At 44.3% G+C, this 18,100-nt stretch overlaps 2 protein-coding genes across 2 annotated transcripts in view; both read right to left on the bottom strand.

The window, feature by feature from the left end:
• The window catches only part of NINL (ninein like), a 177,398-nt gene extending 161,169 nt beyond the window's left edge, over nt 1-16,229 (bottom strand). The window contains exon 1 of the mRNA XM_039479599.2: nt 16,140-16,229. The gene's annotated coding sequence lies outside the window, so the exon portion shown is untranslated. The remainder of the gene's footprint in view (nt 1-16,139) is intronic.
• NANP (N-acetylneuraminic acid phosphatase) lies at nt 4,776-16,296 on the bottom strand. Its single transcript, XM_003942914.4, has 2 exons — nt 16,140-16,296; nt 4,776-7,828 (listed from the first exon to the last, which is right to left on the bottom strand). The coding sequence occupies exons 1-2, from the start codon at nt 16,227-16,229 to the stop codon at nt 7,172-7,174; spliced, it is 747 nt and encodes a 248-aa protein (XP_003942963.3). The 5' UTR covers nt 16,230-16,296; the 3' UTR covers nt 4,776-7,171.
• Between the last annotated feature and the right edge of the window lie 1,804 nt (nt 16,297-18,100).

The raw sequence follows: 18,100 nt of genomic DNA, 5'->3' as shown, positions 1-18,100 counted from the left end.
GAAACCTCGTCTCTACTAAAAATACAAAAAATTAGCTGGGCATGGTGGCGCGTGCCTGTAATCCCAGCTACTCAGGAGGCTGAGGCAGGAGAATTGCCTGAACCCAGGAGGCGGAGGTTGCGGTGAGCCGAGATCGCGCCATTGCACTCCAGCCTGGGTAACGAGAGCAAAACTCCGAAACTCCGTCTCAAAAAAAAAAAAAAAGTGTAAATCTAGTATACCAGTAAGAAGGATTTTAATTTTAAAGAAATCTAAGAGAGTAGGCTGGGTGTGGTGGCTCACGCCTGTAATCCCAGCACTTTGGGAGGCCGAGGCGGGTGGATCACGAGGTCAAGAGATCGAGACCATCCTGGTCAACATGGTGAAACCTCGTCTCTACTAAAAATACAAAAAATTAGCTGGGCATGGTGGCGCGTGCCTGTAATCCCAGCTACTCAGGAGGCTGAGGCAGGAGAATTGCCTGAACCCAGGAGGCGGAGGTTGCGGTGAGCCGAGATCGCGCCATTGCACTCCAGCCTGGGTAACGAGAGCAAAACTCCGAAACTCCGTCTCAAAAAAAAAAAAAAAAAAAAGTGTAAATCTAGTATACCAGTAAGAAGGATTTTAATTTTAAAGAAATCTAAGAGAGTAGGCTGAGTGTGGTGGCTCACGCCTGTAATCCCAGCACTTTGGGAGGCCGAGGTGGAAACCCTATCTCTATTAAAAATACAAAAAAAATTAGCTGGGCGTGGTGGCATGTGCCTGTGGTCCCAGCTACTCGGGAGGCTGAGGCGGAAGAATCGCTTGAACCCAGGAGGCAGAGGTTGCAGTGAGCCAAGATTGTGCCACTGCACTCCAGCCTGGAGACAGAGCAAGACTCCATCTCAAAAAAATTAAAAAATAAGAGTGTGTAACTGTCTTAAGATTTTGTAACTGTCTTAAGACAGTTACACTCTCTTAGAAGTGATTTGGAAATAAAAGTGCTGATGTTGGCCAAAGACCCAGTCAGGCTGTGCAAGCATGTCAATAAACATCTATATCCAAGCAATGGAGAAAATTCACAAACACAGGACAAGAAGGAGACCCCCATCGCAATAAGAGTTTTACGTCAAAGAGTGTCACATACAAAGACATAGAGAAAAAGGAAACTAGATAATTCAAAACAATTAAATTAAAAAGAAGAAAAAAAGCTGCAGGCATGCTGTAAATCTCCACGTCAAATGAGCATTTCTGACCTGTGAGTAGTAGCCACTATTGGGTATGGGGTCAGTTTTGTGGGTCTTGACAAACATTGAACACAAAGTAGAAAAAGAACTTCCATATCAAGATGGTGGATGGAAATACACATCTGATAGCTTGTACCCCTAAAAAATTAGCCAGGCATGGTGACATGTGCCTGTGGTCCCAGCTACACAGAAGCCTGAGGCAGGATGATTGCTTGAATCCAGGTGGTTGAGGCTGTAGTGAGCTGTTTCCAATGCTGCATAAAACAACAACTCAGCTAAAACTACAGCAAAGGAATTCAAATGTAGATGCGTGCACGCTCATGCAAACACACACACACGGACCAGGAAGACAGCTATCAACCACAACTTTGGAAGCTGCAAAGCATGTGGACAAGTGGCAAAGGATCTAATAGACAAAAGAAAGCGAGTACAGACCAGCAGTGGGGAAGGGTAAGAAATAATGAGGTGCGCAGGAGACTCCTCCAAAGACTTGGGCACTGACATCCCCAGATGCTGTGGTCCTGAGGGAGAGGGAAGGCACAGCTGAATTAAGGAGCTGGGGTAAAAGGTACTCAAGGTACAAATGAACCCCTAGATCCCTGTCCCCACTCGAACCTGTTCTCTCTCAGCAGACATTGGGATGCTTCCCTGGAGAGGGTAAGACAGAGGGCTCTCTAACCTGGGAAATATCAGGCATAGCTGGACTCAGGTACAACTAGAAACAGAGTAGGTGACTATATGCACACACACCCTTTCCACTCAGCTACCAATGCTGACATCAGGCCTCCACTCTCCAGTTTGGAATATTCTTCTCTAGGAAAGCAGACCAACCAAGAGAAAATACTTTAACACACTGACCTCAGGAATCCCTCAACTAACAGCTCATCCAGATACCCCACAGTAAAAGAACCTCTAATTTGAGAAGGCCCATCCACTTGTGTGGAACTCCCAATCAGCATTTCCAACTCTCTTCTCTTTATCATAAATAATCAAGGGTTAATAGGCACTTGAGAAAAACCTCTAGTATGAACAAACAGACCCGAATAAACAGATTAGAGGAACTTAGAATGGTACATGCTGTGGATTCTTTTAAAACTTAATATGTTTTTCAGAGATGATACTCCACTCAAAAACAAAACAAAACCAAAATCCCCGAATGCTATTTAGAAATGTTTTTAAAAAGCTCTTGGGAGGTCCTTGAGCCTCACAACATGCGTTTAAGACCTTGCCACCTACTTCGTGGCATCTAATTATCTATACCTATATAGATATCTAATTATATAATTATAATTATAGACATCTAATTATATATTTTCTTTAGTTATATTACATCTAATTTTATATATATATATATATAATATATATATATATTCTTTTTATTTAAGTAAAAATAAAGACTTTTTTTTGAGATGGAGTCTCACTGTCACCCAGACTGGAGTGCAATGGTGTGATCTTGGCTCACTGCAACCTCCGCCTCCTGGGTTCAAGTGATTCTTCTGTGCTAGCCTCCAGAATAGCTGGGACTTGCAGGCGCACAGCACCATGCCCAGCTAACTTTTGTATTTTTAGTAGACGGGGTTTTACTGTGTTGGCCAGGCTGGTCTTGAACTCCTGACCTGAAGTGATTAAAAAATGTGCTGGGGCCGGGCATGGTGGCTCATGCCTGCAATTTTAGCACTTTTGGGAGGCCCAGGTAAGTGAATTGCTTGAAGCCAGGAGTTCGAGACCAGCCTGGGCAACATGGTGAAACCCTGTCTCTACAAAAAATACAAAAAAATTAGCTGGGTATCATGGCATGTGCCTGTAGTCTCAGCTACTCTGGAGGCTGAGGGAGGAGGATTGCTTGAGCCCAATAATTCAAGGCTGCAGTGAGCCATGACTGTGCCACTGCACTCCCCTGTGGGTGATGAAGACCCTGTCTCAAAAAAAAAAAAGAAAAAATCAAGGTCTTGGAAATTAAAAGGTATGATGGTGGAGGAAAAATATCATAGAAGGATTGGAAGGTAAAGGCGAAGAGAGTAACATAGATGGAAAAATAGGAGTGAAGAGATAAAGTGGAAGGTCAGTAAAGGAGTTCTAACATCTTAATGATAGGGATTAGAGAAACTAGCAAAAAAACCAGAAATCAGAAAGAGAAATCAGAAAAAAAAAAAAAAAAAAAAAAGAGGCAATTATCAATTAAGTCATTACATTCCCCAGGATTTAGAAAATATGATTTTGATGAAAAGGGTTCAGTATACCAAGCACAGAGGATGGAAACACCCTCTCCAAGGCACATGATTATGGGCCAGAGGAAAATAAGGTTCTAAGAGTTAACAAGAAAGAAAGTGGTCACATACAAATGTCTGCTAGACCACAGACTAATGCCTTGAAAATTAAAAAAAAAAAAAAAAAAATGTTATCTAAATACATGCTGTTAAAACTATCAATGATGGGAAAAGAGAATAAAGCCATTTTCAGACATTTCAGACCTCAATTTTATCTCTTACACAGGGAACCTACTCAAGGATGCATGCCACCAAAAAGAGGGAATAAGTCAAAAAAGGAATACACAGAACACAGAAAATAGGAAATTTAACATAAGAGGCAAAGGGAATCACCAGGGTGGTGGTATGCAAAACTCAATGGAACCACAGAGATCTCCCACATGGCTGAGACTATGAAGGTATTATGTTCTTTACACAAATGGCTTAAACACAAGCTACATGACTCTTTGATTATCTAAGAGCATTGTTTCCTAAACTGAAATACAGAAATTAAAAATCTGCCTGAATTCCAGGTTCTATATAGTCCTATACATTTCTATATGCAGATGCACATGAAGCTGGTAATAGCAGTGGCCTTGGCTGGGTGCCATGGCTCACACCTGTAACCCTAGCACTTTCGGAGGCCAAGGCAGGTGGACTGCTTGAACTCAGGAGTTTGAGACCAGCTTGGGCAACATAGTGAGACCCTTGTTTCCATTTTTAAAAATAAAACACAATCCAAACAGTAGTGGCCTTTAGGGCACGTAGGTTGTGGGCCCCTAGGAAAGAGATGAGGAGAATGACTTTTCACCATTCACCCTTTTATTTTTTTTGACTTGTGTACTGCAAACAGTACATGTTCAACAATGAATATATTCCCTAATTCAAACAAGAATGGAATGAAAAACATCTGATCATCATACATAACAAGGATATTTTATAAAACTTAAACACGTAAAACTAGATTTAATACACACATTAATATGTTCACTATGTGTTAAAGAGGTTATGATAGAAAATGTTTCTTATTGAAGGTTGCAAATAAATTTGAAAGCAATAAACCAAGTACTTTGCTAGAGACCTGCTTTCCTACAATATTGAGCATCCACTGGGTCCTGGGCAATCCCAGATCTGAGATGTTTGTGCCCTTGTATGTGGAGGTGCACATGGAACCAAACAGCCCCACCTGGTGCTGGTATTCCAGGTGCAGTGTCCACTCGTGTCTGCTCTAGGACCGCCACTGTAAATTGTTAGGGAGGGCCTCTGGCTTTGTGTGAAAAGACCACTATAGGGAAACTTTGAACAAAATAAAGATGACAAAACATCACTGTTATATCATTTTTTAATTTTAAGGAATATTTTCTAAAATTATTAACAAAATCATAGGTTTATTCCAGTATTTTAAAATATTTTCTGTAACATTCCACTCAGAAGGTAGATAGCCACAAAGTTCTTCCCTAAGGAAGGGTGCAAATGGAATGTAATATATTACTGTATATATTATTCTACAGAGTACTGCAGAATACAAACTGTGAAGACAAGGAAATTTAATTATTCAGTTTTTTCCTCCTACATTGTTTCTACTGGAGAATTCCTCACTTAACATCCTAGAAGCTATCTTGTTGAGATTTGCTATCCCCATTGTAGGAGTGATGAACCTTTACCCACAGCATAATGAATGTGACACTGCCTACATCCATCCTGTGGGACAGCTAAAGACAAGCCCTCAGCAGCACACACCTACCAATCTATCAGAGCAAGCATGCACATGTCTATTCTGCCAAAATCCTCCAAGTTAATTTTTAAATAGTTAAAATATGATCAAGATCATATGGGAACTGCACGTGGAACTACAAACATCCTCTATTCATAAATGTTCACTGTTATAGCAACAGCATCTTGGGACAGTCAAGGACACAATCACATTTTTAAAAATCAAGAACAAGAAGTAAACAGAAAAGGGCATTTGCATGAGGCAGAGAATCCTGTTTCTTGGCAGCAGACAGAAAACCGGCTAAAGAAATAGGCTCACAGATAGGTACAAATCTACAATTTGATTCTCTGAGTATTAGTCTTGGAGACATAGCTATACATATCCTGAAACACAGCCTACTATTTTACATTAGTAGTTTCTTAAACAGTTGGAAGAAAAACCTAAGAAAACACAAACCAAATCATACTTATTAACCACTTTAATAAGCCCTTTATTCTTTATCAACCACTTTATTCCAGGTTTGGTTAGTGTAATCATGAGACTATCTAGCCTAATAGTCTAGAGAAAATTCTCTGGTGCCAAGATGATGCCTTGCTATGTAGCCATTAATTATTAAGCTCCTAGTAAACCCTGAATTAGATAAAGAAATGTGCAAAACAATGATATATTTCCAAGAATGTGAAAAACAGAGGAGATTTAAGGCAGATGGTAACTCTAAGAAGAGTCACACGAGTATTATATTGGCACTCTGGAAATGGCTCATAGCAAAATCTAATTTTCTATCGGATGAAGCCAGCACAGTGGTTCATGCCTGTAATCCCAGCACTTTGAGAGGCTGAGGTGGGTGGATCACTTGGGTCCAGGAATTCCAGATCAGCCTGGTCAACATGTTTTTTCTACAAAAAACAAACAAACAAACATTAGCCAGGTGTGGTGGTATGTGCCTGCAGTCCCAGCTACTTGGGAGGCACAAGGAGGTGGGAGGATCACTTGAGCTCAGGAGGCAGAGGTTGCAGTGAACTGAGATGGTGCCAACTGCATTCCGGCCTGGGCGACAGAGATCCCAATTTCAAGTAAAAAAAAAAAAAAAAGGAAGAGATCGGGGGCTGCATGGTTAGGCTACATTGAGAAAATGTTCCTCTTATGGATCCACAGAAGAAAAATGACTTTTAGAGCCATGTGGCTTGCAATTATCTCTAGCAAGAGTCCAGCTCCCTTAACCCCACTGTGTGTCCAGGAAAAGACAGTGAAACCATTTCCTTGAGAGGTGAAAACTATAAGGAAGCTACCAGCTCGCTGTGCACAGGTGAGAAAATGTCATGGTAAAGGAGCACCACGTGTTGATTTTAACAGCTTTTTCTAACTGTTCTGTCACACACCACAGAAAAACTGCCCCCCACCCTCCAAAAAAAAAAAAAAGTCTTAAGAAAAATCAGATTCATAATAGAAAGTATACATCCAAAGTAGGCAAAAAATACTGCTTATGTTTTCATAACTGTTTGTTTTCAAAATATGCTAAATAATTTCACTATAAAATACCTTGATTTGCATGTGACTTAGTACTTATTTCATATTAACCAGATTCAGCTGTTTTGATAAATCTGTGTATTTTAGAAAAATCTGTTTTCAAAAAATATTTTTAAGCCAGAAGATAAACCTTACATTTGTGCATCCATGTGTAAAGCAATCCTGCCTGGCATTATGGAGCTGAGATACTAAAAGATTAATAACATAATTTTAAAAAGCTCCAGTTACAGACTAACATATATTTTCTCAAATTTTCTAGGCTATACCACTGACTTGTATTAATGCAATCTGAATTTTCAGATATAAGTATCAGTCAATGGTTGGTTGTTACAATTAATAAAACTTCAAAATATTGGCCATTAAATCATAAGTAAAATTATTCTTAGAGCTAGATTATTATAAGTGGAGTACCCTAACTTTTCTTAGTTCATACTCTGCAAATTGACTCTAACATTCATAATCATGCCCTTTTATGTGCTTTAAGTGGACATACTGACTTTGCAGTCTATACTTTGTAAGAGAGCAGGTAATTCTAGCACAGAAGAAACGATGTAATGCGGAACTGGGGAGGACTTCAGTGGCACTACTCCATTTTTATTGATCCAGACTGTTGCTTTCAATCCTGCATTGAGGCCTCCTTGGATGTCAGTTTCTAATGTGTCACCGACCATCACACAGTCCCCAGGCTGTACTCCGAGAAGATTGCAGCAGTAATAAAATATGGACGGTGCTGGCTTCTCCTCTCTCTGCTCTCCACCTACAACAACAGCGTCAAAATAGGACTGACAGGCACAAGCCTCAATCTTCTCCCTCTGGGTCTGTTTGTCCCCATTTGTTAATAGAAGTAGGCGGACCTCCTTTCGAAGTTCAGTGAGCATGGCTTTGACATCTTCTGCTAGTGTCATATGCTGTAAACGGGTAGATTTCCAAAGTAAGTAACATTCTTCAGCCAATTTTCTATTGGCTGTACCACCTTTTGTTTCCTGGATCGCTTCTTCCCAATGAGAAGTCCTTAGATCAGTAATGCATGTATTATAAGGATGAAAACACTCCTTGCTGAGTTTAACTTGAACTTTATCACAGATGACTTCAGCCTCTTCTTTATAATGGTATTTTGATTGTAAGAGCTTTATCACCTAAATAATGGAAAACAACTCCATTAACACACTGCATGTCTTTAATAGTCATGCCCTAGGAAGCTGTGATCCTACAAGTGGCTGAGAGATTACAACTCCACTCCTCTGCTTTTTGCTTTTTTTTTTTTTTTTTTTTGAGATGGAGTCTTGCTCTGTCACCCAGGCTGGAGTTCAGTGGCATGATCTCGGCTCACTGCAACCTCTGCCTCCTGGGTTCAAGCAATTCTCCTGCCTCAGCCTTCTGAGCAGCTGGGACTACAGGTGCACACCACTATGCCCAGCTAATTTTTTGGACTTTTAATAGAGACGGGGTTTCACCATATTGGCCAGGCTGGTCTCGAACTCCTGACCTCATGATCCACCTGCCTCGGCCTCCTAAAGTGCTAGGATTACAGGCGTGAGCCACTGCGCCTGGCCCACTCCTCTGCTTTAAAGCAGGTATTAACCACACCATTTCTGGTGGGAATCGGCCTTATTTTTAGAGACAAGGTGAAAGCTCTCCCAACCTCTCTAGAACTCACTTATTTTAAAAAACCAATTTCTTCATATATAGCTAATAACAATCCTTTGTTTGGCAGTTTAGAGTTCAACATCTTCCACTCTGGTCACAAAGACATGAAAATAAAACTTGTGCTTCTTGGGCTGGGCATGGTGGCTCATGCCTGAAATCCCCGCACTTTGGAAGGCTGAAGTGGCAGGATTGCTTGAGCTTAGGGGGTTCAGGACAGCCTGGGCAACATAGCAAGACCCCATCTCAAAAAAACAAAAAACCTTTGTACTTATTTTTGGTAAAACATTTAAAATTTCTGACAACCACTAGTTAGACTATTCTTAGAAAAAATAACATTTAGTTCATATACTCTTTTCTCATCTACAGCCACTTCACATTTTGAAGACCTAAATGGAATAATATCTAGAATGGGATCCAATTCTGTACTTTAATTTTTTTTAGACAGTCTCATTCTGTAGTTTAGGCTGGAGTGCAGTGGTACCATCTTGGCTCACTGCAACCTCCACCTCTCAGGCTCAAGGGATTCTCCTCCCTCAGCCTCTGGAGTAGCTAGGATTAGAGGCACCTGCCACCACGCCTGGTTAATTTTTGTATTTGTACTAGAGACAGGGTTTCATCATCTTGGCCAGGGTGGTCTCGAACTCCTGACCTCAAGTGATCTGTCTGCCTCGGCCTCCAAAGTGCTGGGATTACAGGCATGAGAGCCACTGTGTGTGCCCTACTCTGTACTTGAGTTTCGCTCTATCACCCAGGCTGGAATGCAATGGTGCCATCTCAGCTCACTGCAACCTCTGTCTCCTGGGTTCAAGTGATTCTCCTGCCTCAGCCTCCTGAATAACTGGAACTACAGGTGCCTGCCACCATGCCTGGCTAATTTTTGTATTTTTAGTAGAGGTGGGTTTCACCATGTTGGCCAGGCTGACTAGAATTCTTGACCTCAAGTGATCGTCCTACCTTGGTCTCCCAAAGTGCTGGGATTACAGGCATGAGCCACTGCGCCTGGCTCCAGTTCTGTACTTTGAGTTAAGCACTCCCTCTCTCATGTTCCCAAGGCTCTTTATGTGTGCTTTTATAATACTAATCCATTTGGCCTGTCTTCTAACTTTTCCTAAAAGCCCTAACGTGGCAAGCATTGTGCCATATATTTAGCACATTATTTCTAATCTTTTCTACAATCCTGCAAGACAGCTCCCTGTTCAAGATGAGGCAGGGAAGTGTAGAACTTAATAACTTGCCCATCTAACTTGCATCCACACACCTGCGTACTTCCAAAGCCACATGCTTGCCTTTGCACTGTGCCTTAGGCTCTGGAGACTGGCCCTTGTCCTTGGGGCATTACCTTGTAGGGAATATAATATACAACCCCTACAAATGATGGGGCATGGTGGGGGTGCCGTGAGAGTAGTTTAAACAAGCTGTGGGAAGAATATGGAAGTCATTCCACAGGGTAGCTGCAGAGAAAGTCACATCGAGACCAAGGAACAAACAAGCAGAAAAAGTGGGTATGGGAAGAGAAGAAAATCATTCCAGACAAAGGAACACCATGAATAAAGGCCAAAAGTTTAAAATTTTGTGGGAAAAGCAAGAAGCTGAGTTGAGCCCAAATGGAGGCATGTGAGGGAGGCTGCCAAGAGATGGAGCTGGGGAGCCTGTTTGCGTTTATGTAGAGTCTTGAATCCCATGCTGTAGCAGGTGCTGAAGAAATCCCCTTGGCACACACTATATACACTGGTCAATGGCTTCCCACTCCAAGTATGGGCCTCTCGAATTGTGGGCTTTATTTGGACACACACAAGGGCATCTATACACACAGGATGGGGCTAAAGAGTGTTTCCCTGGGAGCAGCCCTCAACCAATGTTGGGAAGAAATTGGCAAATAAATATCAGAGCTTCCTTGCCCCTTGGGGAGCACAACTGAACCCTGTTCTGTGTACTGTCTCCTAGAGCTGTTCTGTGAACAGCTCCTTCAGCTGCTCACAGCAGTAACCTGCTCATTAAGCTGCTGTAACCTGTACTGAACTCCTTCCCCTTCCTGTCTCCCCGACCCCTTAATGTGTGTCCCAGGATCACCTCATGAACTGTATGCACTTGACCCTTTAACGCGTGTCTTAGGATCACCTTACGAACTGCCTGCACTGGAAGTCCCTGTGTTCAGGGAGCATCTGAGGAAAGTCAACCATGCCGCATCTTTGAAATGTACCCAGCTAGGGCTAAAATATATCTGTTGTAACAGAACTAGGGAATAAGCAGTATGCTACTCACACCAGAAACTCACCTATTGAGAAAGACACACACATGTTTTTCTTCCCTCAGAGTTAAATAATCACAACAGGAAAAAGAATTTTTTTTTTTTTTTTTTTTTTTTTGGAAACAGGGTCTCACTGTCACTCAGATGCAGCCTACAGTCCAGTAGGGGAATGACGATAGTTCACTGCGGCCTCAAACTCCTAGGTTCATCTCCCTTCAGCCCCCTGAGTAGCTAGGACTACAAGCGCACACCACCATACCTAGCTAATAATTTTTTTGTTGTTGTTAGAGACAGGGGTCTTGCTGTATTGCCCAGGATTGTCTTTAACTCCTGGCCTCAAGCAATGCTCCTGCCTTGGTCTTCCAAAGTGCTGGGATTACAGGTGTAAGCCACTGTGCCTGGCTGAAAGGAAAGTATTTTTTGAGGTATTTGTGCTAATTGGAAAATGTATCAGAAAACTTATCCATATCAGAAAAAGAAATATTTAAAAAAAGAAAAAAGAAAAGAAAATATAATCATTAAGAAAAATCTTATCTGCGCAAGAAAAATATACTAGCCCTAGGAATTTTAGGTAGAGGCAAAACATCGCAAATTTTTGCTTTATAAAGTTCTATTAACAAATAAAGCTTTTTCAATCTCCATGTTTATCTCACCATCTTTGCTGGCAATATCAATTGAATGACACGTAAACTATGACTGACAGGAGCTCTAAAATTTCAGCAACCCTACAGCTGTGAAAGGACACATGCCTCTAGGGCTCCACAAAGCTTGAACTCAAATAGGGGCTGGCTCATACCAGTAAACACAGAGCTCCCAATACAGACCCAATTTCCTGTTACTGCAAGTGGGGCTTCATTAAATACATTCTGAGGCTCTGAAAAAGCAGAATTTGCTCACCTTAAAAGGGAGATGTTTGTAAAGGCATGGTATGCCATTCCCGAGTTTCAAAATCTCTTCCTATTCTATCCCTTCAATTAACTTCCCCATTTTGTCACACAGCAACTAATTATAGATTGTCACACAGCAACTAATTACAGATTGGTTTTGGACAATAAGTAGCATTTTAACAATATTAACATTTTTAGGAAAAAAGGTTATCAGCATTCACTTATTACAGCTCTCTAACTTGGAGGCATGATGATACTTTTTTTTTTTTTTTCCTGGAAACAGGGTCTCACTGTCACTCAGACGCAGCCTAGAGTGCAGTAGAGGAATGACAATAGTTCACTGTGGCCTCAAACTCCTAGGTTGATCTCCCTTCAGCCCCCTGAGTAGCTAGGACTACAAGTGTGTGATTGGTAAGGCAAGCCTGAAAATGATTTTGGTATAAAGAGCCCACCAGGTGCTCGCTGGCCTGAAGAAAGGGGTCCTGCTCTGACAGAGGGGCTATCAGTAGATTAATTAATAAACTCAAACTTCAGCCACTTCAAAATTCTATCTTAAGGCTCTCTCTGATCATACACAAAAAGGAAACTCTATTCTTCTACTGTCTGCTTCCTAGACGCAGAACTAAAGTTAATATCATCAATACTTTAGTTTGGCTAACTGATTTTAAAAGACTTTTCGAGGGCTTCGTGTGGGAACCATCTAATACTTTACAACACTTTAAGAAAAGTGTATTCTGAATACTAATCGTTTGGATGTGAAATATATGGCATGTGCACCTGACAGCATTAACTTAGGCACACCCTGAGAATGACCCTGTGGTCTATGAGGAATGTGTATCTGGGTTCTGAGATAATGAGTCCAAGAGTGACCAATCCAGAGATTCATTCTTTATCTACGAGGAAGATCTGAACCCTGGCACATCCCATCCTTCAGAACTCAAGCTACAGAGGAGACTGAGGCCCTTTGTTTTCCATTAAAGGAAAGTAGCCAGGAGGAGGTTGCTGCGGTTAGGGCAGGCATCCCCAAACTTTTTACACAGGGGGCCAGTTCACTGTACCTCAGACCGTTGGAGAGCTGCCACATACTGTGCTCCTCTCACTGACCACCAATGAAAGAGGTGCCCCTTCCTGAAGCGCAGCGGGGGGGCCGGATAAATGGCCTCGGGGGCCGCATGCGGCCCGCGGGCCATAGTTTGGGGACGGGACGCCTGGGTTAGGGTGTTAAGTGAAAATGCTATATAAACTGCATTCCTTCTACAAGTGGCTGCAGTTCTGTCCAGCCACCCACATCGGACGTCTAGTATATAAGTTCCCTCAAAAACCCGTTCTCATTTGCTGGCTCCAGGTCTCTTCTTTAGCCTCTTGAACATGGTGCTATCCCTACTGAAATCAATAGGAATCCGGCACAACAGAAGGGGATGAATTCCAAATAAAACTTAATAATTTAAAAACACAATCACAAAGTGAGGACTGCCTGCACACAGCCTAGCAATTCAAGCAGCCCTTCTGTTATTTTTATTTCAAGTCTGTGCTCCAACATCACTTACTCGATGAGGCCAAATCTGACCAGTCTGTTTAAAATGTTGATTTGTGCCAGGTGTGGGGGCTCACGCTCGTAATCCCAGCACTTTGGGAGGCCAAGGCAGGAGGATCACTTGAGGTCAGGAGTTTGAGACCAGCCTGGCCAACACAGTGAAACCCCATCACTACCAAAAATACAAAAATTGGCTGGGCGTGATGGCAGGAGCCTGTAATCCCAGCTACTGAGCAGGCTGAGACAGGAGAATCACTTTAACCCAGGAGGTGAAGGTTGCAATGAGCTGAGATCGTGCCACTGCACTCCAGCATCGGCAACAGAGCTAGACTCCGTCTCAGAAAAAAAAAAAAAGTTGATTTGTTACCCTCTCCACTTTTTCTACCACAACTATAAATACTTATTACGTTCCTTGCCACACCCACTAAGAAGTAAATTCACAAATGCAGAAATCTCTTCTGCTTTGTCAAGTTTCTGTAGAAAAGTTCCTCTTGGGTACTTAACCATGAAAAACAAGTCTAAAGAGGGAGGAAAAAAAATAACTTCCCTAGGTGATTAGAAAAAGTTGAGGTTGATACATACAGTCAGTATATGACCCCTTCTCCCCAACCCAAGGCAATAAATGGCTGGACCTTTCCCTCTTCCTCCATTCATATATTATTTACAATGATTTATGAAAGCTGGCATGTTACTTTTGAATAGCTCAACATCCATGAATGCTATTGTTTCCTTACATGATAAAGTATTCCTTGTATAACCAAGAGCACACAGTTCGATTCTGCTAATTTATTAGGCTCACTTCTTTTCCTGCTCATTTATTATTACAGACTAATTATAAAGGAGGCAGTAACAGAACCAAGTCTCAAAGTAAAAATTTGTATCCATCCATCCAGCATTTATGCAACATTTGCCATTTGTCCAGTGAGGATAAATAAGACAGCTTGTTCCCTCCCAAGAAGCTCACTATTTAGTTGTAGCCACCTGAGTTGCAAAATTAATTGTAATATCCTTTGACAGGTGCATTAAGAAATATCTGAACAAGGCCGGGTGAGGCGGTTCACATCTGTAATCCCAACACTTTGGGAGGCTAAGGCGGGCAGATCACAAGGTCAGGAGTTCAAGACCAGCCTGGCCAACATAGTGAAACACCATCTCTACTAAAAATACAAAAATGAGCCAGGCATAGTGGCGGGTGCCTGTAGTATCAGCTACTCGAGAGACTGAGGCAGGAGAATTGCTTAAACCCAGGAGGCAGAGGTTGCAGTGAGCCGAGATTGCTCCACTGCACTCCAGCCTGGGCAACAGACCCAGACTTTGTCTCAAATAAAAAAACAGAAAAGAAACAAATATCTGAACAAAATACACCACTAGTATAAGTGAGAGTGTAAAGACCAGGGAAATGTACGATTTAATCTTTGTTTTAAAAATGTTGCTGTGGCAAGAATGTGGAGGACACACTGGATGTGGTAAACCTGAAGGCAAGCCCACAACAACAGTCTAGGTGAGAAATGAGCTGTAACTGAGACATGGCATGGGGAATGTGCAGTGGTGGACAGGCTGAGGAACGAGGGTGAAAGGTGCTATAATTCGCTGAGTGGACACTGCACCCATGGGCTTCCCAAGCATTATAGGGTTATTGAGGACTAATATAATTCACATTTTATGAAGATATAAGACTCCGAGTGGTTAACTTGTTAAGGCACATTCAGCTAGGTTTTGAGAGAGCTGTGATTCATATTCAAATGTCTGATTTTAAAGCCCAACCTGTTGGCCTATAGCAAGAATTGGCCTAAAGCAATAATTTAATTGAAATGCATACGGCGTAGCTTGCTAATAACACACAGGTAAATATGCAATGTCCACAGCAAGAGATACTAGAGGCAATATGGCACACGCTGGCATCGCTGAGGCGGAGGCCAACGTTATACAGTAATATAATGTGGAATGCCTCAGTAAGGTCATGAAGACAGACTTAAAAACGTTCACGGATTCTGGCAATTTGGTACTGCCTAGTGACCCAGCAAGTCTATTTCAGTGTAGTGGTGAAGATGAAGTGACACTACGATGGATTTAGTAATAAATAGAAGCTAGAGACAAGGAGATAACGGGTATAGATTTCTCCAGGAAAACATGGCTGTCAAGAGAGACAGGTAACATCTATAGCAGGAAGAATAGCCCAAAGGAGGCGTCCTTTTTACATAAAAAACAAAAACAAAAACAAAAAAACAACTATGGCAAACGTGAATACGAGGCGGGAGTGGAATGCACCTAAAAAGAAAACGGATGAGGCACTGGAAGATCCAGGGACACAAAAACTAACTGAAGCATGAAGAGGACTGGGCGCTCAGGTTTGGACCAATTAGCTTTTGAATGCGGGTTTTTCCACATCTGATAAATCCTCTGCTTTCCCCTTAAAGCTGAAGGCAGACAAAGGGAAGCCGGGTGGACTGGGGCTGGAGCATGGGAAGATCTGAAACCGCCTGCACCCGCGTAGAAGAGCGGGTGCCGGTGAGCTGCGCCTAGGGAAGGGCATGCTCTCGCAGTAGCGGCTTCTGCTGTGTCACTTCGGAAAGCCACGGGGACCACAACCCCTCCGGGGAGGCCAGAGGGAGTTCTGCGGGGACAATGCTCTACAGCAGGGCTTAAGTCCAGGCTCGCCACTGACAGCCGCGTCACTCCTTGGGTCAACACTGGAGCTAACTCTACCAAGTCTCCTCCCAGCACCCCTGAAGGCCGCGCGGGGGACGCGACCCTCCGTCGAGCTCCACACCGACAGCCGGACCCTGGGCAAACACAGCACCTGGTCTCGCGGCTTTGCTGCCGCCTCCCGCGCCCACGGGCGTCTCCGCCACCGTGGCAGCCGTCACGGCGCCCATCCGCGTCCCGAGCACAGAGGCACCTGCAAGCAGCCGCTCCGGGGTCCGAGACTGGGTGGCCGAGCGGCAGCCAGGCCAGGGAAAGCAGCCCCGCAGGGCCCGCACGCCTCCAGCCACCCCCGCGCTCGGACGCTCCGAGTCTCAACAAGCGAGAGCCGCCCCGGGGTGAAAGTGGGGTCAAGGGAACGTGAGCGCGCAGGACGAAGCGGGGCGCACTGACCCCGCCGAGAGGAGCGCCACGGGAGAGGACGTTACCTCCAGCATGCCTCTCCTGCTCGCTCCGGCAGTGTCGATGAGCGTGTTGTCCAAGTCAAAGAAAACGGCCCGTACGCGGCTCAACCCCATAGCGCCGGCCGCGCGCGCGACCCGTAGCCTCGCCGTTGCCACCCGCGCATGCGCAAGGCGGGGTGCCCTGGAGGCGGGGGAGGAGCTGCGAGGTCACCAGACCTTCTCCCGGCGCTGGTGGAATCCCCTCGATCGGTCGCTTTCACTGCACCGCTGAGAACAGCGAGATCCCGCGAGACTCCGCGGGTCCGGTCTCTCAGGAGCGGGGAAGTCGTGCATCCGCGCCGCTGGGTGTCAGTCAGTGGTAGTGGTTGGGGTTGGGGTTGGTCTGAAGCACAGTGCTCTTCCCCGGTGGCCACCAGTTTATCTCTTTCGTCACTAAGCCCCCTCCGGCGCGAGGGACCGTCATCACTGCCCCGAGGGTGGCTGTCCTCGCCTACCAGTACGCTCAGGTCACTGTCGGCTTACAGGCGCCGGGGTCGGCGGGAGGTGGAGCCCGCGCCTTCCGGCCTCGCGGCCTGCGCGCTGTGCTCCGCGCCCGTGGCCCGCAGTTTGCGGCCTTAGCGGGGTGGAATCCTTGTCTCCTGGGCCCGCGCCAGCACGTTTTCGAAGGATGTGACTTGGGTCTTTTACAACCCGTGTTTGGCAGCTGTGCTCGAAGACGGAGTGGCTGCGTAGTGGCTGCCCCATGTTTTGCCGTCCCTGGTTGCTTTCCTGAAACTTTGCGTTCTTGGATCTTCGAGTGCCTTTCACTCGGTTGTTTTCAGACATAGCAAGAGGCTGAGGCACGTCGACCGCCTGTTAAATTCGCGGAAGAGCTGCAGCAACTCTGCCTCCTAGTGCAGGCAGAGCGGGGATCGTGACGCTAATCTCTAATCTTTGTCTCTGTTGGGTAACTTTACTGTAATTTGGATATGTGGTCATCATGAGCGACCAGAAATTGTCAAGTACCACAGGGCTACGGGCCAATTACCTGATTTTGTTTAGACGGTGAACTAAGAGTGGTTTTTCATTTTTAAATATATTTTTATTTTTGAGGCAGAGTCTTGCTCTGTCGCCCAAGCTGGAGTGCTGTGGCGCGATCTCAGCTCACTGCAACCTCCGCTTCCCAGGTTCAAGCAGTTCTCCTGCCTCAGGCCTCCTGAGTAGCTGGGATTACAGGCGCACGCCACTACGCCTAATTTTTATATTTTTAGTAGAGACAGTTTCACCAGGTTGGGCAGGCTGGTCTCGAACTCCTGACCTCATGATCCACCGGCTTTGGCCTCCTAAAGTGTTGGGATTACAGGTGTAAGCCACCATGCCTTACCAAGAGTGATTTTTTTTGTTGTTTTTTTGAGATAGTCTCGCTCTGTTGCCAGACTGGAGTGCAGTGGCGGGATCTCGGCTCACTGTAATCTCTGCCTCCTGGGTTCCAGCGATTCTCCTGCCTCAGCCTCCCAAGTAGCTGGGACTACAGGCGCACGCCACCATGCCCAGCTAATTTTTGTATGTTTAGTAGCGATGGGGTTTCACCGTGTAGGCCAGGATGGTCTCAATCTCTTGACCTCGTGATCCACCAGCCTCGGCTTCCCAAAGTGCGGGGATTACAGGCGTGAGCCACCGCACCCAGCCAAGAGTGATTTTTACATATGTAAATGGATTTTGAAAATCAAAACAGTATTTTGTTACATTTGAAAATCATGAAATTCAAATTTTAGTGCCCATAGTTTTGTTAGAACATGGCACACTCATTCGTTTCTGTGTCGTCTATGCCTGCTTTTGCCATACAGAAGCAGAGTTGAGTAATTCCAAGTGAGACCACGTGGCTGGAAACCCTAAAATATTCATTATTTAGCCCTCTAGAGAAAAAAATTGCCACCCTCTAGCCTCACTGGTGGAACTCCTTAACAGGCCGCTGAAGTTCGGTAGGTTAGATTAATTGGTTTATC

This window comes from Saimiri boliviensis, chromosome 9, assembly GCF_048565385.1.
Source record: "Saimiri boliviensis isolate mSaiBol1 chromosome 9, mSaiBol1.pri, whole genome shotgun sequence".
Lineage (NCBI taxonomy): Eukaryota > Metazoa > Chordata > Mammalia > Primates > Cebidae > Saimiri > Saimiri boliviensis.
Note: the sequence above shows the minus strand (reverse complement) of the source record. Positions and strands in the feature narration are given on the sequence as shown.

Coding starts and splice junctions, on each gene's coding strand:
- NANP (XM_003942914.4), bottom strand. CDS start 16,229: ATGGGGTTGAGCCGCGTACGGGCCGTTTTCTTTGACTTGGACAACACG. Junction 7,829..16,139: donor GCAGGAGAGGCATGCTGGAG/GTAACGTCCTCT, acceptor TCCATTATTTAG/GTGATAAAGCTCTTACAATC.